This window comes from Artemia sp. Qi Xiang Cuo, chromosome 8 (assembly GCF_049724085.1).
Source record: "Artemia sp. Qi Xiang Cuo chromosome 8, ASM4972408v1, whole genome shotgun sequence".
Classification (NCBI taxonomy): domain Eukaryota; kingdom Metazoa; phylum Arthropoda; class Branchiopoda; order Anostraca; family Artemiidae; genus Artemia; species Artemia sp. Qi Xiang Cuo.
In genome coordinates this window covers 59,658,892-59,683,649 of record NC_142801.1, presented here as the reverse complement: position 1 = coordinate 59,683,649, position 24,758 = coordinate 59,658,892, and the positions used below count along the sequence as shown (strand labels likewise).

At 37.2% G+C, this 24,758-nt stretch overlaps 3 protein-coding genes across 3 annotated transcripts in view; 2 read left to right on the top strand and 1 right to left on the bottom strand.

Annotated features, from left to right (window-relative positions):
- Window positions 1-4,328: 4,328 nt before the first annotated feature.
- On the top strand, window positions 4,329-4,784 carry LOC148949646 (protein CFDP2-like). The gene has a single exon (XM_089092745.1). The coding sequence runs from the start codon at window positions 4,329-4,331 to the stop codon at window positions 4,782-4,784; it is 456 nt and encodes a 151-aa protein (XP_088948871.1).
- Window positions 4,785-6,387: 1,603 nt separating this feature from the next.
- On the top strand, window positions 6,388-6,804 carry LOC148949645 (uncharacterized). The gene has a single exon (XM_089092744.1). It carries the CDS (start codon window positions 6,388-6,390, stop codon window positions 6,802-6,804), a length of 417 nt encoding a protein of 138 aa, XP_088948870.1.
- Window positions 6,805-8,049: 1,245 nt separating this feature from the next.
- Arf6 (ADP-ribosylation factor 6) overlaps window positions 8,050-24,758 on the bottom strand; it is a 50,068-nt gene continuing 33,359 nt past the window's right edge. Inside the window, exons 3-4 of the mRNA XM_089093638.1 lie at window positions 16,318-16,516; window positions 8,050-8,192 (exon numbers count right to left, since the gene is read on the bottom strand). Coding sequence (XP_088949764.1) covers window positions 8,050-8,192; window positions 16,318-16,516 — 342 coding nt within the window. The remainder of the gene's footprint in view (window positions 8,193-16,317; window positions 16,517-24,758) is intronic.

The following is a 24,758-nucleotide window of genomic DNA, read 5'->3' as shown; positions in this document are numbered from 1 at the left end:
CATGAGAGGGAGTGAAGTGAAGCTTTAAATAAAGTGACGAAAACCCAAGAACTAGTTTCTATACAAAACAGATACAGCAACTTCCTATTTCAGTGCTTTTCAAAGTAGATATTTGGATGTCTATGTTTTTTTTTTAAATGGACAAGCCTCGAAAAATTCGTGTACTAACTGGTAAAGGCATCAAGGTAGAGGCGACAAGGACATACACAGTACTATGCTTCACTCAGAAATTTACCTTTAAAACAATATTTAGTCGGTTACATGAGACTTTACTTGACCTCATATCATAGACCTTATTTGAATATTTAAACTTAGCACTAATATACACTTCGTGATTTTTAGTAGATTGTGATATGATTCAAACTATCGTTATTTAACGTCAAAATCTCGCTTTTCCCCACCGAAATCTGGCACATTACTAAAGAACTTTACCACAGAGAAATAGAGTTCAACTTAAAAAATGTTTTGACTCAATAAATTTCCGTTCTGTTTCCTGGTTTAAAATATCATACAAAAAAAACAAACAAGGTTTTGCGTTTTTCATGGCATAAAATTTGACATGGCGGGGAATGAAAAGGCGGGGCTTCCCTTTTTGACATTTGCTTAAGGAATTAATGATGGGCTCACATCAAATATCACGTCAAATGAACAAACCGATGCAGTTGAAGCACGCTTTTTAATACGGAAGTATAGGACAGTATTCCCTCTTTGGTGTCACTATAGAGACGTTGGGAAAGGACTGACTTAAACCTTATTAAATATTTCCTAAATAGATAACTAAAATTATTGCTCCGATGAATGAAAGATTTACAGAGAGGAATGGAAGGGGATCATGGGCGTAGGGAGGGGGGCAGCGGCCCCCCTCGACCGTCAAATTTACATTAGATATGGCTGAAAAAGTAGATGGTTGGTAAAACAGTTGATAAAAGGTCCTCCATCACACTATCGACCGCCCCCCCCCCCTAGACAATATGCTGCATACGCCCATGAAGGGAATATATCTTGGATTAAAAAAAAAAAAAAATCTAAAAATCCAAATAGCCTACCCGTAGTACTGGAATTATAATATCATGCACTTCCTCTTGTTGAATTTAAAAGATACGATTTTTTTATTTAGATTTTTTTTTTAATTAAAAATTCTCGACCTTCGAGGCTAAAATCAGCCTTATAATTTTTCTTCATTGAAGATTAAAGAAAAGTTTTAATCATCCCATTTTTTTTAGATGTAATATTAGGGATTTTTTTTAATCCCTTACCGTTCAAAATCCCTTACCGTCAAGACTAAAAACAGTCGAGTAATGGTTTTCATTGATTATTTACAAAAGTTTCAAAAAAATTTGTCTAAAACTCTAAATGACCTACACATCCTAATAAAACTAAAATATCTTGAAAGTATTTTAAATCATCCAAGTTGAAAGGTCCAAGTTGATATTTGCATTTAGGAAATCATTTTTTATGAAGTTGAAATTCTTGACATTGCAGGCTAGAAATTGGATATTATTGTTTTCAATGAAAGTGTCAAAATATGTGTTTGAAAATTGAATGATTAAATTAAAAATAAATGAGCTAAAATATCATGCAAGTACTTGTTCTTGTTGAATTTGAAATATGTCGTTTCTTCATTAAGAATTTTTTTTTTTTTTTTTTTTTTTTTACACAATTCAAAATCTTCGACCTCCGAGCCAAAAAATAAAAAACAGTCTTATAATTCCTATCATTTAATTTTTAAAAAAAGTGTTGATAAAGTTTTGTAAATTTAAATCAAAATTTTGTTTTATATATGATATATAATAATTTAGGGTAAACATAGACGGGCATGCTTTTTTTGAATGCTTCAAAATTTTGCAAACATTTTATTTTGTCAAAGATAATCCCTGTTCCTGGTTCAAGATGCAGGTCACTGAAGATTTTATTAATTACAAAATCAGTTTGAATAGTCCAAAATTCATTTAACTTTAAGGCTAAAAACATGGTTCAGTGTTCAAAAGAAAATTCGAATTAATTCAAAAGTCGACAATCGAACTTGTTTTTTTTTATAACTTGGGCAATGCAGATCAGTGTGATTGCACATGCATATCTGGCACAAAAAATTTTGCTGCTCTGCCAATCCTCCTTTTGAGAACAAGCCTCCCCCAAAATTGGCTTTGAGAGCCAATTATCACAGAAGTATAAACATTTCAGATTAAAATTTTAGGCGAGACAGTGGCGATTTTAGATCTCATACTCCTGCTATCTACGATGAAAGAAACATTTGAGATGTTACAATTATTCGATTGTCTAGGATTAATAATGAAGGTCCAAAATCACCATATGCTAACCCCAAACGTATACAAAAAGATATAGACCCGAAACGAAGGTATGTACTGTGAGAAGGATTTAGGGTACGCAAAATATGAAGGGCGTTTAGAAATATAGCCAGAATATGGGAAATGCACACTGCCATCTATTCTTCTTAATGGCAAATCATGGCGCGCCCTCTAAAAAAGTCATATATTTTCAGATGATCAATAAGTTTAGGAACACGATAAAAACTCTTGACGACCTTTCCAAGGGTATTAAAAATTATAAATATTAGTACTTCAACAGTTATCTTACAATTTTGCTCAAATCAGCTATAGCCACTACATAAATAAGCCTTAAACAGGGAACCAAATCGCATGAAAAAATAAAACAAATCATCACTTAACTACTTAAATTACATCATTTACACATTTACAAACAGAAACAGGCACTATATTCACAAAAAAGAGCAATGAGCGACATCAGCGGAATGGATTCACATTTTTAGCGCCACAAAAAGCGTGTTATTTACATTTTGCTTTAAAGTTCGTTAGAGGAGTGAGATGTATGGGAACAGATCGGGGTTTTTCCTAGGGGGAGGGCAACTGACCATTTGGGAGGAGGGATTACTGTCTTGTACCACAAACCAACATTAATCTTGTTTTTCAGGATTTTATAGGAAAGATTAATGAGTTTTCTAAGGGGCCACTGCATATCTTGCCAGTAGTCGAATGAGGGCTGGAAAATGGTTAGAAAGATAAAAGAATTGAAAAATTATTGAAAAAAAGGATTAAAGGATTAGAAAGATAAAGGCTTAACGAGTAAATACAATCACAATAGTAGTCAAGGTTGCAAGAACGAGCAGTAGTCAACTTCCATCTTTCAAATCTATCAATTATACCAAAATTCAATCTTATTTCCCTCCAAATCGGTAACAATGTATATTTTGAGCGTGCTTATAGCATCACATTTCCTTTCCAGTACCCATATACATATACGAAGGGGGGGGAGGTTAAATTTTCTATTTCTGCCCTCCATCAAGACGACTGTTTTGTTGCAGTAAAAAAATCAGGAAGTTAAGGTCGCTTTTGTTTCTATTGTTTCAATAAACGATAGGTTGGGGGAGAGCTGATTGTCACAGAAAGTGGTTCTAAGAGTTTTTGCAACCCGGATTTACTTGGAATTTGGCAAACACATATCCAGGAATTAGGCTCTTAAGACAAATACCCCTGTAAAAATAAGTCGGCCACTAACAGGGAGAATTTGTAATTTTTAATCCCTTTAAGGTGGTTTTCAATTTAGCTTTGTACATTGTTCTCAGTTCCCTACATTCAGATAAGAACATCTGCTTTGTAACCTTTTTCTTTTAATATCTTTTATTATTGTGAAATCTAACTTCGATTTTCAATAAAGTAAAAGTTGGGGCCCCTCCTTTGAAAAAAAAAATGTATAAAAAAACACACATGAAATTCAAAGGTAGAATTTCATTTGAAGCGTAATATCAGGAAGCAGGGGGGGGGGGGGGTATCGAACAGTTTAAGTTTATTATGTTTTGCCAACTAGAAGTTTCAAGGAATAAGACAAAGAAAAAACCTCGTAAGAATTGGATCTTCAGCGAAGGCGACTAAAAAATACTAGCACCACCTAAGTATAGGGTCTGACTCTGTGGTAGTGTCAATTTCAGGGTAGTGTCAATTTCAAAGAAAGTTGGATATTTGACATGATTTATCTACAATTTAATAGGATTAAAGCTGAAGTTTCTCTATGAGCGATAACTAATCAACATTTTTTATTTTCAGGAACTATTTTAACCGCGCCTGCAGGAGTAGCCTGTCTATTACTGCAGCCTGTTTCAAGCCAAAATAAAGCGGGAGGGCTGGGCTGTGGGCCTACAACCCACACCCGTAAGAAGACTATACGCAACAGAAACATCAAAGAAACAAAGCCTCGGATCTTATATCGACTCAACGACGACGACTGCCTGTCCCCGGACAAGATTTCTGACTGGGAAAAATACTCTCAGGTTTGGGTTTCGGAATGTCCGAAAAATGGCCGAAGCGTCAAAAACTAAACAAGTAGTAAATGAAATGGTTGGAAATAATCTAGACTTAGTTGCTTTATCGGAAGTGAGATGGACAGGTGCGGAATCAAATCAACTACCAAATAGTTACAACACTATTTTCAGTGGAACCAATTCACGAAGAGAACAAGGAGTTCCTCTCATCATGACAAAAGAAGCCAAAAAGGCCATGATCAAATGGTCCCCAATCTCAGCCAGAATCCTCACTGCTAGATTTACTGGATTGCATGCCAAGCTGTCTGTGGTAGTTTGCTATGCCCCAACCAATGAAGCAAATGAAGAGGTAAAAAACCAATTTTATAGAACCTTACAAGGGGTAACTAACAATATACATGCGTCATTGGAGACTTTAATGCAAAGATTGGAAACGACCGTGATTATTGCCCCAAGTACTAGGAAACCATGGGCTTGGAGACCGAAATGAGAATGGTGAATTACTCGTTGATTTTGCAGCAGCCAATGATTTAATTGTTGGTGGGAGCTTATTTGCTCATTTTGACATCCACAAATATTCTTGGACCTCCGCTGATGGTTTAACTAAACATCAAATACACCATTGTTTGGTTAGCCGTAAGTGGCGCTCAAGCCCCATTGATGTACGATCGTATAGAGGCGCTGATGTAGGATCTGACCACTCACTTATGATGGCAAAATTTAAAATCAAGTTGAGGAGAAATACAAAGAAGACTCCTCGTCCCGACCCTCTTTTTGACTCAGACAAGCTGCTAGACAAAACATTGAAGCACGATTTTGTGGTAGAACTTTCGAATCGCTTTCAAGCTCTCTCTCAACCAGAACAGTTAGATCAAGAACACATGTGGAAGGACATGAAGACTTGTTTTCAATTGTCTGCCTCATAAATTCTTGACTACAGAAAGAGCCCGAAAGGTCAGTGGCTTTCAGACAAGACATGGGCCCTCATAGAGAAAAGAAAATGTATAAAACAAATCCTTCTTCAGAATCAAGTACCAAGCCAAATGATCTTTAAAAGTTACAGTTACAGAGAAGCAGACAAAGCGGTCAAAAAAAGCGCAAGAAATGACCACCGTTGTCAAATTGAATGAAGGCAAAACTTGCAGAAGAAGTTGCCAAAAGAGGCGACTCTAGAGCTCTTTATAGGATAACAAACGAAATAGTTGGAAAGAAACGCTTCCAAGAAGGCCCCGTTACAAACCCTTCCGGTGCTTTACAGACAGAGCCAGAGGTTGCAAATGAAATATGGGTGTCACACTTCGAGAAAATTCTGAATAGACCTCCACAAGAAAACCCCCTGAATATCCCAACGATACCATTTTTTTCCCTGAATATCAGTGATGAGCCACCAAGTATTATGGAGATAAGTACTGCAGCAAGGAAATTGAAAAACAGAAAATCGCCAGGTGAAGACCGAATAACCGCAGAGTTGATTAAGGCATCAATCCCAAGACAAATCTAACACTGGGTCAATTTCTTTACCAAAATTTGCGAGAATAGAGAAGTACCACCTGAATGGAAGAGTAGTTTACTCGGCAGACTTTTCAAAAGGGGTGATGCTACTGTTCCTGGAAACTGGCGAGGAATCAGCTTACTATCAGTTTCCGGAAAAGTGCTTTGTCATGTTATTTTGGAAAGAATACAGACCGAACTAGATAAAGACCTTAGAGATGAACAGTATGGGTTCTGTGCAGGACATTACTGAGTAGATTTTATTTTCACTTTACGCATGCTCACAGAGGAAAGTCAAGAGTGGCGGTCCAAAATATACATGGCTTTCATCGACTTACAAGATACTTTAGAATCTTATCTGGGTTAAACAGGGATGCGTGTTGTCACCACTGCTCTTTATAATAGCTATTGACTACACCCTTCACAACACAACAACAGATGGCATTGAATTTTCGTCCGGTGTAACAGTCAGTGATTTAGATTTTGCAGATGACATAACATTAGTTCAGGGTTGCAAGCAACGTTTGCAGTACTTCATTCACAGGGTCAGTGTGAAAGCCAGCCAGCTTGGTCTTAAAATAAATGCAGGAAAGACAAAAACCATGGCAACATCCAATTCGCCCCTACATATCACATGTGCTGGTGAGGAAATTGAACAAGCTATTGAGTTTAAGTATTTGGGCAGCATCATAGAGAATACTGGATCTACCACAAAAGAAGTCATAACTAGAATAGGACAAGCTAACGCAGCCTTCAATCAACTGAAAAGAATCTGGAAATCCAGGAATTATTCAAATCGCCCGAAGTTGTGCTTACTCAACAGTAACGTTTTACCAGTCCTCCTGTATGCCCCTGAGACTTGGCACTTAAACATTCAACAAGAAAAGAAGATTCTTGTTTTTGAGAACAATTGCCTCAGGAGGATTCTGAAATATACATTGGTCGGAAAGGATCTCAAACGATACCATTCGGAGAATCACCAATCAACCACTAATAGCCGACACCATCAGATCCCGTAGATGGAGGCAGCTCGGACACGTTTTAAGAATGGAAACCCATCGAATCCCGAAGTCTACACTTGAGTGGCAGTCAGTTGGAAGCCGGAAGTGAGGGAGACCTCGAAACACATTGAGGCGAACCTAAAACAGTGACCTATGCCGCCTGAATGCCTCTCTCCAACCAGATTGGGAAGATGTATACGCAGCGGCTCATCTCAGACCCGATTGGCGAATATTCACTGATGCCCTAGGCGCCCCTGGCGACGTAGGATGATCTAAGGTTTAAGGTAATTTCAAGGTGAAAATCCAGCTTGAACAAAGTAGGTCTAGGTTAGCTTAGGAAAACCTTTGTAGGTTAAGTAGGTTTGTCAAGTTTATGCTAGTAGGCCTGTTGGGGACAGAATTCTGCTTTTACCTACCCTCCTCTACAAGTTAAAGTACATGAAAAGAAAAATATACAGCATTTTTGGGTCAAAAAGTTTGCCAAATCATAGATTTCATTAGCGATTTTTCTTTCAACACTGGCGTGAGTTTTCTTATAACTTTCGCTTACTCTTTGAAAAAGGATTTATTAAACAAGAAAATTCCCGAACATACGGATTTCATAATGCTATTTTAATTAACTGGCCTGAACATCCTCAATTTTGATCCAATTATCACATTAAAGATCCACCCATAAAAATTATCTAAAATCGAATACTAATTTTTGCACGTTTTTTTCCATATTTCGTTGTTTTTAATATTCTATTCTCGTCGAAAAACATTGAACTGTAAATAAGGCTAGATATATCTTCAAAATAAAACTTAAATACTTCTTTTAATATTTCAAAAATACAAAACTTTTTCCAAAAAGTACCAACAGTATTCCAAACTTATTCTGAGGTAAATAAATAAGGGGAAATGAAAAACCAACTGGAATGTAGGGTGAACTAAAGAGGAAAGGGAAATTATGGAAATAAAAACAACAAACTGGATAAAAGGAGCACATATAACAAAGCGACTCAGACCAGGGTCAAAATAAGCAACTCCACCTAAAGGAGTATAAGCTCTGCAGCACATAAAGAAAAAACGGCACATTCGCGCATCCTATGGCAGTACAAATCCTGTGCACACTTTGTACTGTTTAAATATTCTCATCGCTATTATCTTATAAACACAGCAATTTCTATATATAGTCAACAAGTATAATCTCAAGTTCCGGAGTCTAAAGAATAGCACTTTTCACAATTCACAAAAAGCGTTTTCTCTATAAAATTTATTAAATTGTTATGACTTGTGATTGGATATGAGCCACGTAAGACCTTCATAAAGACCATCACCGGTTGTTGCACACGCTGGTTGAATGTACCAGTTCCTATCACGAATACGTGTTAAACCCAACTTTTCTTGTATCTCATGTGGCTTCATTGCTAAAACAAAAAGGCATTTCAACCTGTGCTCCCCTTAAGGTTTTTTGTACCATTAAAGTATGATGTTGTAGCAACCAAAATAGATATGTCAAATACAGTAACGCAGGTACGTTACAAATAAATTAAAAAAATAGAGTAACACAGATGTGTAACAAATACAATAAAAAAACAAAAACGCTACAACTATTATAAATAATTAAAAATAATGTCTTATTTATTTCACTGGATTTACGTGTTCCTCCTTACAATATAAAGTCAAAAATAAAATACACATTATGCATGGTTTTCAAAAGCAAAATTAGCAAAAGCAAAAAAAAATTAACAATATGAAAACGAGTTAAAAATAAAAATAAGTTATAAATAAAACATAATACAAATGTAAAAAATAATGAAAACAGAAATAACATAATGACTAACAACAAATGACACAATATCCCTTTGCATATACTGCTTAGTGCAAACTGGAGGAAAACAGTTTGCCCTCTTCTCTCAAAAACAAATAGATGTAGATACCGATTTTTGTTAGGTTTCCTGAAGTTCGTTTTCTTCCTGTCCGTACCGCTCTATTGTCTGTCATCGTAGATGCTAATTTTTGTAAATAAGCTTTTCTGAAAAAGCTTTTTGACAGTTGAAGACCAGTGAAGTCTGTTTTGTTACCTTTATAGATACTAGGACGTGCCTCAAAAAGTATAGCTGGTTAGCTTCAAACTTAAACATAAAATACTTAATTAAAATTGAATTTTAATTTAGATACTAGGTTTTGGGAGAGGACAGCCCTGTGTATGGGATTATCAGCGGATTTAAAGTGAAATGTTTCTCAATACGCTGGCAATGTTTTGCCACCATAACTTACCCTTAAGTTGAATTTACATAACCTTATAAACCTTCGACAGTAATGGATAAATTGAAATATCGACTCGTTTTTTGATAGATGGGTTTTAGATTAGTTGATAGATTTATTTTTCTTACGGGAACTATTATACGGGAACTATTTATTTTTTACGTAAAAAAAAACTCTCCCATGTCTGTTTTTATCCTCAAGCACCACCATAACCCCAATGATATTGCACCAAAATGTTTAACATAGACAAAATTCCTTTTGAGTATTCCTCCAGGGTCAGCATGACCCCCACAGTCCTAGGAACAATGGTCCTAAATTATATGAATAACCCCCTTTTCACAGTTATTTTTAGTAGAAACTGCGGGCATGTTCGGTCTTAGTTGTTCGATCAGCTTGAAACTCTTAAGAGATTACTGGCTAGACCAAGATTTCGGAGAATTTCCCAAAGGTGCGCTGAAACAACAGGAACCCCAGAAACCACAGGCATGCCAAAATAAATCTAAAGATGTTTTGTTCCAAAAAAATTCAAAATGAATCATCTATACAATCTCGGGAATGGCTGGGTAGATCAAATTAAAACCTTCAGAGAATGTTGAAGAGGGAGTAAAATGTGCATCGAGAGTAAAATGGGTGGAGTATAAAGTACTCAAAAATGAAGGGGGGTCATTCTAAACCCATTGTATGGGTAGCGGAAATTTGGATGACTCGGCGAGAGTGTCAAGATTCGTTGAATCTCTTGACTTGAGTTGTTGCCCAAAACGACTTTATTTGAACCCAAATTCTTGGTAACAAAATTCTGGCTTTTGTCGAAAATAGACCAAAAAAAAACAGTAATATTGTTACCTTACATAATAATTTATTGGTGCCCTCTGTGCATAACAATAATGCACTAAGAGGAGCATGAGCAAAAAAAAAGAAATGGAAAGGGCACCGACAAAATTAAACACAAGTATTGACAACTTTAACTTTTAACCACTCACTCAACATGGGTCAGATATTATAACGTTTCGTGACTTACGACACCAGGCATTTAAAAGAAGACACATCAACGGAACATCGACAATTCTGTTGCAGCAGTCAGCAAACCTAAGCGACAGTTCATGAAAAATCTTCAAAACACTATACCGTTGGAAAACTTAACCATTACAAGTTCAAATAGGGATAGCGAGAGAATACTTGCAGAACTCAAAGAACAACGATCGAATTTAAAGCTTATCAGAGGCGGAGAAAATTTTCAAAAAAGGTGTCAAAACACCACAAGTGGTGCAAAAAAACACCACAAATCCTACCAAAAGATGTCTTATCGAATTGTCCCTTTACCCTGGCCTGGAGAGGGGCCCATAAGATTTAATTCGCTTTTCCTCCGAAGAATCAGTTACAAAATCTCTTGTGGATCTAATTTATATTCCAAATAGAAGGCTTAAATGCTTAAGTGAACTGGAAGATGAGATTGTAACTGGGCCAACTTGGATTGCATCGGTAGATGCGGTCTCTGGTCCAAATACAAGAAACATGGTTTTGAAGTAGCAATGGAGAGACCTATTTCATTCAGTCCAGAGCAAGCACCATCAACAGCTTTCAGGACTGCACCAAGATTATTAGCTAAGAGAAGAATGTCGTCGGCATATGACAAGTGACATGCATCGATACGTGGTTCAATTCAATATGGTGGATCCTGACGAGTGACAACTCTGACAGCATTATTCGATATTGCAGGACTTAAGAACAGAGCCTTGCTTAACACCACAGCACACACGAGCGCGAATAGTACCTTGCAAACGTATTCGCATTGAGGTCTTCTGATGCCACTTCTAGCGACAAAATTGCTTGGAAGTGAAGAGGAGAGTCGACGGCCATTGATATGTCAATGGTACAAACGTAGAGTTTACTTTTTGACTTTTTATGGTATATACTGGTATGCAAAGGTATATACTGCTGAACGAACAGGTATAGAACAAGAAGACAAAATGTTCGAACATTTTTACCGTCCCGTAGATCAGATATTGGGGGTTGCACGACATCAGAACCTGATACTTTGCCTGGTTTTAGACGAGGAATATGTGCCTGAATATATGCCGGCGCAGCAGCGATAAAGTTTCTAGCATGGTTTAATTTTGCAAAATGGCCAAAAAGTATATTGCCAAATTTTGTGTCAGGAATAGGTGGATCACCAGAAAAAAGTAAGAGAAATGACTCTCGCAAGAGCCCATATCAATCGGGTTGGCCTCAGATGAAGAAGACGAGGTAAGCTTTGACATGTGGCGCCACAACATCTGGGGATTATTTTTTATGTCCCACGAAATGATACTGATTTGACGCCGTTTCAATTACTGGACAGTTTTTCTAAATACATGCTTTGTATGTTTGACGATCTGAAATAAACTACAAGATCTTGGATAGCCGCAATCAGCCCAAACACAAAACCAAAATGTGTGTTTAGGTTTAGCACTTTGAAAGTTATACGTCTTACACTTCACCCTTTTTTTACGTCTCCCAACTCGAATGACTATGCTGGGCACCACCTCCAATGCTGAGGATAGACAAAGTGTTTTGGCTCCGTTCCTCCTCCAAGGAATGCACTGGATTTTGGATCTCTTTGCCTTTGCAGGGCTAACTACCTACTGAAAAAAACTTTACGCTTATGGTGTCAGAAGACATTCGTTAAGGGTGATAGAAATTAAAATCTTGACGATTTCACTTCTCTTGAATATCCAATAGAGGCAGGCGTAGCCCAGGGTTGTATATTGGGACCTACGCTTTTCATTATTTCTATAAATGATATGGAGATAACCTTGCGAGCACTCTGCATCACTTTGCCGATAACACCACAGCATATATAGTGATAAAAAAAAAAAAAAAATCAAAGCCTCCCTGTCACTAGCGACAGACCTTTTGAAAATTCAAAAGTGTTCTAATGCCTGGATGGTCGGGTTCAATGCATCGAAAACAAAAGTGCTGATGATCTCCCGATTAAAAGTGCCACGCATACACCCCAGCTTCATCTTCTTGAACGAAGCTATAAAGACAGTCGAAGAACTTCGTCCTCATGGAATCCAATTTTCCACAGATTTTTCTTGAAACACCCACCTTGATAGGGCAAGAACATCCTGCGTAAGAAGGCTGGGGATAACAGTCGCAGCAAAAACCTCTACCGCTCAGCTCGTTTATCCCACTATACAAGTCTTGCATCAGACCCATTACAGAGTATGGATGCCCGCTGTATGCCGGTACTCGGAAAACGTTTCTGGAACCACTCCAAAGACCCAAAAAGGGCTAATATGGCAGGTTTAGTTGTTCCCCACGACTCTCTCCAGTCTGTTAGAAAGAGGTTTGATGTAGCGTTGATGGCTGCTTTCGATAAGTACTTAAATTCAGCTCCTTCTCTAGAGCTTTCTCGTATTGTGCCTCCAATTGTCCAACCAACAAGACAGATACCAAAGCAGACACCTCGGTCTAATTATCTTGAGGCAGACAAGCCAAGAACAGAGTACTTAAAGAACAGCTTCATTCGACGTTACATTTCGATCTGGAATTATCTTCCTAAGGAAGTTATACCCCAAAGTTTCCCTGTTGACTCTAAAAAAAAAGATTCAATATTCATCTAAAATTCGCGATAAAAGACTAACGGGAAATCAGATATTTAACAGCACCTGGCGCCGCGAATTTAGGAATAAAGAAATATATATATATATATATATATATATATATATATATATATATATATATATATATATATATATATATATATATATATATATATATATATATATATATATATGTATATATATATATATTGGATAAAGGAAGAAAAACAGAATCAGGGATGTTGATAGAAGGAGCAAACTCCGCCAAATAAAAATCAGAACCGAGAACGTTCTCGTTAATGGACGTGAATAAAAGACCATTCCGAACGGTCCTTGCATGCGTGATTGCTTCTTGGAGATCACTACCGATCATGGAGAGGTACTGGGTAAGGCTGCCCCTCTATCTGAACTGGGGTATTCCACGGGGGCGCTTCCAGCCATGTTCAGGTGGATCAAAATTGAAAAGTGGGCTGGCGAATGCTTCTGCTGGCATGTGAATAAGGGGCCGAATCACCATAGGGTTCTTACGGTGAGCTGACGAGATTTGGGGGTCTGATCCAGTAGTGTCAGAATTCGGGTGTTTGAGACGAAGTCGAACCATTTAATCCCTTCGATTTGTCTTAGTAAATTTCTTTGGGCCACACCTATGGTACCACAAACAGAAGCACCAGCCGGCCAAGTTTCAGCAAAGTAGAGAAGGACTTGCGTTTCGGTCGTGATATAGATCCAAATCTTTGTTTTTCGGCTAATTTTTGGGGCTTTTACCACAAGGAACTGCGTAATCGAGCCATAATAGACGCGGGTTTAGCGATGTGCTCCTGGACTTCCATTTCAATTGAGCCGTTATCCGAGACGCCAGATCCAAGGTACGCAAAAGACTTGACAACTTCAACAGCATGCCCTAATACGTTGAATGATAGTAAGTTGGCGGAATTACCTGCCGCGTCGATGATCATTATTTCTGTTTTCTGCCAGCTAACATGTAGTCCCACTTTCAGGGCTTCTTTGGACAGTGTATTGAGGGCTGCCTTGAGTTCAGCTGCAGAATTGTATATCAGGGCAATATCATCTGCAAAGTCGCAATCGGCTAGGACTCTATCGCCATATTTAAGTCTGAATTGGAGCCGATTCGTTGTTCGACCCATGATATAATCAATCACCGCGTTGATAAGTCCAGGAGCAGCAACAAAGCCTTGCCTTATTCCAGTACCTATTTCGAATAGTGGGCTTCGGCGACCATTTACCTGGACAGAGCTTTCTGTACCAGTGTAGAGCGCCCTGAATAGGCAGCAGTATTTGTGAGGGAGACCTGTTCGTTCTATTATCCGCCAAAGAGACTCACGGTCGACCGAGTCGAAAGCTGCTTTAAAGTCAACAAAGGCAATATATGCTGCACGCTAGAACTCAAGGGCTTCCTCGATGACCTGGCGAATAGTGTATATCTGCTCGGTCATGGATCTGTTGGGCATGAAACCTGCTTGCTGAATCCAGCGGCACTTACGGATGAACTGGATACTTCTATCAGGCAACGTCATGGCGTTGCTTGATAAGTAAGTCTAAACAGCGAACTTGCTGGAATATAACTTGAAATGTCAACAAAGGACATTTCAAGTATTCTTACGACAGGAGATCTAATTTCTGTAGTTTGTCGGCATACACACACACACACACACCAAAACAAACGAACTAAAACCAACCGAAATATATACATAGGAAGATTCAAGAAAGCCAAAGAAAAATTTCTTATTCATTGAATCGCTACGCGACTGGGCGGACGACCGGATGTCAGATTGGCGAGCCGACAAAATCACACATGATCACGCGAGAACTGTGGCTGTGAAAGATTATTAACACTCAGAAGCTGCTCAGTGCTGCACACATCTCTTAACTACTAAAAAAAACTTTCGAGAGCTCCAAGCTTGTCACAGACAGAGTTAATATTTCAGTAAACAATGACAGAACTGATTCAAATATCAGTATGATCTAGAAATTACAAACAGGCAGACAAATTCAATCTTCCTGAGGTTTCTTGAGTGGATAGGTGCTTCTTACGCCGCGGACGCACCAAGCTATTGCTACGATGATCCCTCCGCAATTAGCGCATTTAACAGTCTGAGCTGAACATATTTTGCTCCTCGGTAGTGACATCGCCTGCACATTTATTACATTTCATAGAGTTCTTAAAGTTCTTTGCAAAATGCCCAAATGCCCATTTAACAGTCTGAGCTGAACATATTTTGCTCCTCGGTAGTGACATCGCCTGCACATTTATTACATTTCATAGAGTTCTTAAAGTTCTTTGCAAAATGCCCAAATCCTTGGTAATTAAGGTACTGCTTAGGGTTTTTCAATTGGCAGTCACTTGGAACAGGCAATATTCAATCTTGACGCCAAATCTGATTGCGAGATCAAATTCTTCTCTAAGAGTTCAATGGCACGATTTTAGAGCTTCCATACCTCTTTGCATTTATGACGCTACTAACAAAGCCCTGGAATCTGGAAAACATCATAACGAAAACATTGATCTTGATAATACCGACATGTTCAGTTGAAATGTTAACTTTAGGTTGGTAAAGTTGACATTTCAACTGAACATGACTGAAAAAGTTGTCTTTTTTCCAATAATGGAAACTTCAAGAAGTTTTTGGAAGAAAAGCTCAAGCCCCTTATTTCTTTTTCAACTGCAATTCGTACCAAATTCTGCTAAACCTTACCTACACAATGGGAAGGGAGGGGAGTGGGTTAGCTGCATAATACTGGTTTGGATTCACCAATACAACCTCAAAAATCTAAGACAATGAGAGAAAAAAGAATTAAGCTTTTGGACTTCTGATACAAAATCTACAATAAAAAATTTTTAGCCCTCGCTAACATAAATTATATATTAAGTATTGAGTAGAATGGGAAGTAAAGTAACTTGAAAACCCTTGTTTGAATGTCGAATACTAGTCGTAATTTTACTAAAAAGGATAATATTACTACAAAGGTTACACCTAGTCAACAGGGATTTGTGCAAAAGCAAGTATACACATGTTCAACACAGGTTCAAGCTTTATCGGTGAGCACTTCGTAGAGTTGACGTTGAAAACACATAAAAAAGGTGAATTCTCTGATCATTGTTTTTAAAAAAAAAGTAATAAAAAAAAAAAAAAAAAAATTACGTTATCATCAACTTGTCTGATCAAAGAAAAAAGGCGTTCAGTTATAGCCCAAACAGTTTTCTGAAAAATTTAAGACTTTTTTTTCCCGTATGTATTAATATTGAACGCAGAACATTCAAATAAAAAATAAATATAATATAATGACATCATCAAATCGCCTGATCAGACAAAAGTTTAGTTATAGCCAAATCAGTTTTCTAATAGATTTAAATCGTTTTTTAAAACTCTCATAGAATATCTGTTTGGTTTTGTTATTATACTGAAAGCAGAACCACATAAACAAATTGAAAAAAAGGATTATAATATCATCATCGTCTGATAAGAGGAAAACAGTTCCGTGATAAATCTAAGATCTCTTTTTTTTGGCCGTCAAGTGCGCAACACATGCATTATTTTTGCAAAACTATACAGCACAACAAAGCTGGGATATATAAATGCATTGAATAAAGGAAATACAAATAAATAAATAAAATCGAAACAACTAAATAAAAATCTATATAAGTAAACAAGTAAATTTAAATAGATGAAAAAAAGCTCACCATCAGGAAGATCTTGTTTGTTCGCAAAAACTAGAATGATAGCATCCTTCATTTCCCTGTCGTTGATAATACGATATAATTCTTGTTTCGCTTCGTCCACTCGGTCTCTGTCGGCACAATCCACAACGAATATCAATCCCTGAGTACCAGTGTAATAATGCCGCCATAAAGGTCGAATTTTATCCTGACCGCCAACATCCTAGAAATTTTAACTGTAGCTATAATAACGATAATAATTTATTTTTAACCCACATCATATACAAAAATGATAATTGTGGAGAATAACGAAAAAAGTAGATAATACACTACATACATGAGTACATACAATTTAAAAACTTCACAAGAGCAGAGTAACCAAAGAAAAGAAAAACATTCAAGATACAAAACACGGAAAAAATACACACTTCAAACAACAACAAAAAGAACAAAACTACAACAAACGAGTAAGGCCACAGTGGGCTGGCAGATACTTATATGTAGACTGGGGTAGTTTGCCGGCAAGTTCCGTAAGCTTTGACCCAATATCCGGAAGACCGTAAACAGACATGAGATTCCGATTTCCGTACCATGGAGGCAGATACAATACAAAGCGGGAAAACCGGAAATAATATGAATGAACTGATCTGATTCTTTTTGGTGAAAATAGGATAAATTCCAGACAGAAACAAAACCGAATAATCTGCAAAAATCAAATGTAATTTAGCAAGAGGTTTTCTATTGTATTTACCTCAATTTGCAACAATTTTTGAATAACTTAACTGAATTTTCTCCTTGCACTCCAAGACAACGAGCATTCGGAAACATTTTAATGTTTTACTAACGTTGATACCCAGCCACCGGAAAGAAGGAACCGACGGGAAAGAAAAGACCCCCAAACAAGAAGGGTCGTATTATTACTATTAAATGAGAGATATTCACACTTTGAAAGATTAAGAGAAAGTCCAATGGTATGAAGTTTAGATGCTATTATTGAAACAGACTGGGAAAGCCCCTTTTTAGTAATGCTGATCAAAAGAATATAATCTGCATAAGCAAGATAGAGATTTTAACGGAATTAAGAATGAAAGTGGATGGGATAGAAGAAACAACGGATGATATACAAAATTTAAAAATAGAAGGAGAAAGGACGGCACACCACACTGGAATTTTGCTTTCGGAAACACTCATGTCCGTTTTAATCCGGAAAAAAGAATTTGAATACCAACATGTAAGAAGAAAAATTACCGAAATGTTAATACCGTGACTAAAAAGGGAAAAATAGCTTGGGGATGGGTAACGGTGTCAAAGGCCTTGGAGAGATCCAAGGCGCATAAATGTAGCTCGAATCCATTTTTAGTCGCCTCAGTATGAACATTCGCCAGGACTCGATGTGCTAGCTGGTAACCTACCCCAGCTGAAAACCCGATCTGGTTTTCACCGAAATATGCGGAAGAGTTAAATCAAGGGAGGAGAAGATACTCGAAAATTTTACTTATATTGCAGGAAACCGTTATTGGCCTGTAAGATGCACACTCAGTCGGAATTTTTCCTCTTTCCAAAATTGTTGTATCTCTTCCGCACAAGAAACTTTCAGGCACTACCGAGGTAGATAAGCACATTTGGAAAAGAATTTGTAGATGTTGGGCCAGAGCTGGACAATCAACCTTTAGGTGTTTGGCACTTATGCCATCACCATCATTAGAACTTGACTCAAGCTTCTTTATAGCTAGTACCACTGAAGAGAAATGAACTGGTTCTGGCGGAGTGAGGTAGGAAGCGCAGAATTAACAAGCTTCATAAAAGTAGCATGAACGAGATGGTTTACGGTGCTAAAAATCTGATCGTAATATTTGCACCAATCAGCAGGGCTAATTGGGGTACTCGTTGAAAAAAAATCATCATTTTTATCAGAATTAACTACCTTTTTTCAATCTAAATTACTTTTCAGGAACTTGCAAAGTTTGGATTCTGCAGATCGTAAATGCTTTTTATGCTCTAGCTTAGTTTTCTGTTTAAGCTCAAATACTATGGCGTTAAGAGGCCGTCCGCAAGAAACCCATATACGCAGCCAAAATTTGGCTTTATTTTTCACTGTTTTCAGACCTGGGTCCCACGACAATTCAGGCTTCCGCGTATTAAATTTTACACATTCCTCGGGAACGGCCACTATTTCAGCTTCCTTCATTTTGATATAATATCAACATAATATTTGTTCGAAAAATTCTTATCATTTACAAATTTAGATCCAACCTGATGCAGCTGAAAAGGAGCTTTTATAGAAGACAAAAGAGCTGTATGAGTAGAAATGTAGAGCGCCAATTAGCCGTATTCCAACTTCACCTGGTAAACCATCTACGATTCACACGTGAAATATCTAGTGACAGAGAGATATCAAACGAAAAGGAAACTGGTAGGTGGTTTATATCACTTTCTGTTTCGTGAACAGAAACAATTGAAACCGATAAATTTGGAGAATAAAGAACGTGGTCTATATTAGTATTACTTCCAGAATCATGGATATATGAGCATGAACGATTGTTATCCAGTAGCTTAAACTCGGAAAAAGACTGGAAAACCATATCCGACCGGAGGTTTGAATTCAATAAATCAGCATTAAAATACCCAGCGACAGCAAAAGATGATGCACATTCTGCCACTTTTTTCAAAACACTACAAATCTTAGCAAACTTATTCAGTGACTGAACAGATTAACGATCACAAGGAAAATATACATTAATAAATACCAGATCGGCAATTCGCATGGCCAAGATGTTTTCTACACTGTGGAACAGCACTGGCGTCGCGGATGAAAAAGAACTACGTTTCAAAATACAGGCGAGGCCTCCAGAAGGTCTACCAAACGTAGACCGTGCAGCATTCACAAATACAACGTGATTCCCACTCTGTTTCAGCAGATTGGTATTAGCTGATGATAAAAGATGCTCTTAACGACAGACGATATCGTATTTGTACGAAAGTTTGTTAACAATGTGCTCTTTCCTATGCGTTCCGTTTATATTGTACGAGATAACTATTGAGGTCCTTATCACAAAATCAACTGGAGGGAACAACTAACTTAAGGTTCATTCATGCTTAAAGTTTATAATTTCAGAGATTTAGCTCGCGCAAATTTGAGCCAATCAGAATTGTACGTAGAATTTTTCAGCCAATCAGAAAATGCTATGAAAAATGATTGGCTCAAATAAGCGTTAGGTAAATCTCGGTATTAAGCAAAGTCCCATTGTGAACCAGCCTTTACAAGTTTCATCGTATTTTCTCATCAACAGAACTCAATTATTACCAACGCGAAACTAATTTAAGCAATTTACGAGGTAAATAAACAAAACCAAGTCATGTACATTATACCGCTGTTTTTAAATGCTTGACCTTAACTATAAAGCGACTGAGGAGAAGAAGTATATTACGCTCAAAATTCATACTTTTCTAATTATCCAACCTCCCAAACCTAATTTAAGTGCTTTCGGAGCTAACAGTGAACGGCCATTAGTAGCAAATTTAATAAAGAAGACGAAATGCGTTACATTCAGAATTGTAAGGGCTTTAATGCATCTACTCCGTTGGTGTCAAGATAACAGTGAATTGTTCCAAGTCAAATTTTGTTATTTTTTCTAGAATTGGTGATTTTATGCCAAGTCTGTAGTTGGTCGTAATTGGTCATTATTTAGTACCCTTGGCATCCTTCTAGACAGCAATCCCTCACTTAAAAGTAACATAGATAATAAGGAGCTTAAGATAGTATTCAATAGTATCTGTGAACTTAAATTTTGTGACTCTTATAAAAATTTCGTCGCTCAAATTTAATACTTTGTGCTCAAATTTAATAATTTTTTCTTTTAAAAACTTCTAGTAACTCCTTTACTTCTGATAACTCTCCAAATAAACGGAAATATTGGATTCCTTGGTAGAGCAAGCATGATTCACGACGAAAGTTAATAATTCATTCAGCAAATACCCATTTCAGTGTCAGCATGACAGTTATGCCATAAACAAGGTATTTTGGGAAATTTGTAAAGCTAATTCATCTTATCACTGTTATGAGACTAGAAATGCGAATGACCTTGCATCTGAGCTCCGGAATACTCATCGTGCTGCGTTTCTGCTTCGTTTTGCGGGACCGGGGTGTGGAATTCCCTCCCGGATGCTATTAGACAAGCTGATAGAGTAAGCCAGCTCAAGAGTAGATTGAAGCGTTACCTTTAGGGTGATAATTTGAATGATAAGAAATTTGAATGTGAATAATGTTTGGTATGAAAAATGCTTGGGCAGACAAAGGTCGCATTTTCGCGAAATTACCCAGCCAAAGCGCACCACGTCGGCTCTATAGCCTAGTTGATACTTATTGATTTTGTCATAGTTGATTTAGTTAGATGTATCTCATTTTTTTTTTCTTTTTACCTCTGTTGTTGCTTTTTTTTTTTTTTTTTTTTTTTTTTTTTTTTTTTTGAGTAGATGTTGTAAGGATGATGGGTGATATTTCTCACTTGCGATTTATAGAGTGTAATCCTTTTAGAGTAGGAGATGTCCTTTATGTTGATTTAATTCAAATGCTGATTTTTCAACGCAAAGAAATAGTTGTTATGTGGATGTAGAGCTTTATAATAATGGATTTGCAGCCATCGTAAACAAAACCTTCGGGTTTTTGTAGATGGCTGCTGTAAATTTGCTTGTATTTTTTATGTTAAATAAATTAATTTGAATTTGAAAAATTTGAAATAAGCACGACCATTCTCATTGGGACTAAAGTTGACATCCCCCCCCCCCCACAAAAAAATGGGATGTAATGGGATGAATTGCTCGAAGTGTAACTTCGAGCAATTCTTGGGTGAAAAGACCATTTCCTTACTTGAGTCTTTAACCTGTCCCCCCCCCCTCACCACTTCTTTCCATCCCCTTACCCAAAAAAAAATTCTGGGTATATGCCAAATTAACATAAAAACTATGCTTGACATAAAAATTCTTTGGTCATTCAGCAAAGAAAACAAAATCTAAGCCTACAATTATTAAGAAAACTGATTTCATCTCCTTTTATAACTTTTTTTTTAATTTGAAAAGAAAAAAAGTGGGTCGTGACCGGAAATGAAAATTACTTCAATGACAATGATTTTATGCACACGAACTATAATTTGTTTATGTTGGTCATTTCAATTACAGAGAAGAGCTGCCAAAAACGCAAAAGTTTCATTCTTGTTTTAACTAATTCAATTCTTAATTTAAAATCTAACAAACATTGCAATTGAAATAATTTTCAGTTTTCAACCAAAAACTTTTTTTTACATAAAATCTGTAAATTTTGTAATTATATAAAATTTCACTGATTATACTATTTTACTAAATGAAAATTACTAAATTTACTTAAATGTACGAAATAAAATTTTAAATATATATTATAATATCATGAGATTAGGACATTGTTCGGAAAATGTCTTCTGAAAAGCCCCCCAATTTTAAGAGGTAGTCGTTTTTGCGCCATCTGCCATAGCCTAGTACACAACGAACTCTAGCCTACAGTAACCAAATGCTTAGAAACACCTTAAGCTGTTTGAAGCAAGTCCATATGTGATTGTCAGACAATAGAAAGTATCTATGTCCATCTTCTGGTGAGAGGCCATGTCCAGGATTTCCAGGCTTGTATGGAATCAGATTAAATTATAATATTTTGCACATTAAAACTGGATTGGTAATAATTCTTAACATATTCCAAAGCCATAATAAAGGCATTTAATTCAGCTGACATGACAGAAAGATTATTAAATAGTTTCTCACCCAATGCAGTGTTAAGGGACGTGAGATAAGCTCCAGATGACACCTTTTCATTCATTTTGGTTTCATCAACAAAGACTGGTAAATACTCTTTATATATAATTTTATTAAGTTCAGCAATTTTTCTAAACGTATTGGATGGGGATGAGTTCTTTTGTCCATTATAAGAAATTTATACAAATTAGGAGGAGGGTATAAGTCCATGGAAAGATTTGGGAGAATGTGGGAGCAATAGACCTGGCTGGCACTGGGACATTCTTTTAAACATTTGCAAATCCATTTGCAAAGCCTCTAAATATGTGCTAATTTCTTAGCCAATTATGCAAAGTATGTAAGCAATTAGCTTCAATTTTGAGAAATAATTAATTAGAAAGAGCTCCCTTCTTTCATTTATTGTTGATCACAGCATAAATATATATACGAAAAGTAGCGAAAAGTTTGTTCAAAAATGATACACATCATAGCGCGCTGACTGAGAACTCTGAGATGTTGCCAGTACGTTTCAGTTGTTCCTTGGCATTCAGTCAGATTGTAGTATATATAATGCACTAAACGTTTGTCATTTCGCGTGCGCAAAGAGGCAGGGTCATGAGAACAGCTTTAGATTGATTTGTTTCAAAAATCTTTAATGGAGAGTATAGGACTTTTCGCTACTGTTCGTAAATATATTTATACTGTGTTTTTAATAATCCACTCTCTTTATGCAGAAAACTATTAATTTTGGGTTTCCTGAGACCAAATATAAAACGGATTACGTCATTTTGTATGGTTTAAACTTTCCACGGATGGGTTTTTGCCAAAGCACCATATAGAATCAGCCCATAATCAATTTGGGGTCTTATATAAAAGTTATAATACTGGAGCAATGTTTTCTCATTAGAATCCTAAGGTTTAGATAATAGTATTTTATTATTCAAATTTTTCTATGTATTTTGTTTATTGTGGCTTTAATGAGAAGGTGAAAATTAGTTTCTTGGTTATGTATAAGACCAAACACTTGTTCTAAGCAAAACACTACTGGCGCAGCCACTTGGCATCATTTTGCTGGAAGAGTTCGATCGGATGTCGACTTTGCTGACAATGTGGCACTAGTACGCAAAAGTCTCAATGAGCTCAAAACTGCACTGGAAACGCTAGCGTCTCCTGCAGGAAAACTTGGTTTAAAAGTAAACTAGTCTTATGCCTTTGGACAAGGCATCATTCAGCCCCCTGACATCTAGGGAAGTGTGTGGCCAGAATGTTGAGATAATCAAGCAGTTCACCTACCTCGGTTCAATTGTCTGCTCAAACGGAAATCTAGATGCAGAAATATCAGCAACGGCAATAAAGGCGAGTGCCGTCTTCTGAGAAAAACATTTCACAAACTCAAAATCAGTCGCCCCACAAATGCACGAATTTACTCAACCACGGTTGCAAGCGTTATGCTGCACTCGTCGGGACTTGGCCCGTGACTCAGACGCAGATGATGAAGGTAGATGCTGTCCAGACGAAACATATTGGAAAAATCGAACGTGTTAGATGGTTTAGCAGGGTACAGAACATGGAGATCCTCCAATCCTTTAAATTACCAACACTGTCCAAGCTGCTCGAGTCTCCCTCTCTGCATTGGTGCAGCCATCTACTTTGCCTGCCCGCTTAAACACCCGCCTGACTCATTCCCGACTTTACAATATGGGCGAACTTAATCCGCGGTCGACTTACTACCAGGAATATCGAGCCTAAAGAAACTCTAGCCCTCGCCCAGGACAGAACGCTCTGGAAACAACTAACGTCGGTGACCTCTGCTTCTTTTTATGCTGGCGACGTTGTCAAGCAAGAGCTTTAAGTCAAGTCATAAGTCCAAAGTAATTTTTGTGATTATCCTCAGGAATTATGGTGCCATTTAGTGTTACCTTTGCATGTACCGTGTTATGGTTATGGTGGAATTGAATGAATGTAGACTTAGTAGGTGCGATGGGTAAAAAAGATTTTTGGGAAATTTATCAAACTGGAAGAGTGAATTTTGTAACCTCGATTGTGCAATTGCGAAAGCGTTGTTAGTTGCCCATAACACAAGGTCATCAGCATATTGCATGTTAGTATAGGGGAGTTCTATGTCCCAGAGGAATAGAGAGAATAAGAGGCAGCCCAGGACAACTCATTACTATCTAATTTGAAACTTTTGATAAATTTACCTACTTTATTTGCTGGTTGACTACCTCAAAGCAGACTATGGAAATTAAAATCTCTCCATATTATTGAATCTGTCTGCGTCTTAGAATTACTTATATAGCTGAAGAAATCAGAAGCATCTGCTGTTTGGCCATTGATGTTGTATTAGCTCATTTATAAGTGTTGGTATTATTCAGCCACTGTGTCCAATTGCACCAAAGCTTCTGTTTTAGTTCTATTTGGGTGTGGTAGCCATGAAAATGCACTTTGATTTGGGAAGGAAGACGGTTGGTCCACTACTGGGCGTTCTCTCCGACTAGCTAAGATGGGTTGGTTTGATAGAGGGTTTCTGGAGAGGGTCCTTGTTGCTTTGGGGAAGCTTGCCCTGGGTGTTCTTTGTGTGCCAGTGCTTGTTTGCTCGGTAAAACATTTTGTTTGGATTGTTTTTGCTGGTTTTGGTTCTAGAGCAGCAAATGGGTAGGGTATGGCTTTTTCAGCTGCTATTTGGGGAGTTAGTGCTCGTATTTTGT

Coding starts and splice junctions, on each gene's coding strand:
- LOC148949646 (XM_089092745.1), top strand. CDS start 4,329: ATGGCCGAAGCGTCAAAAACTAAACAAGTAGTAAATGAAATGGTTGGA.
- LOC148949645 (XM_089092744.1), top strand. CDS start 6,388: ATGGCAACATCCAATTCGCCCCTACATATCACATGTGCTGGTGAGGAA.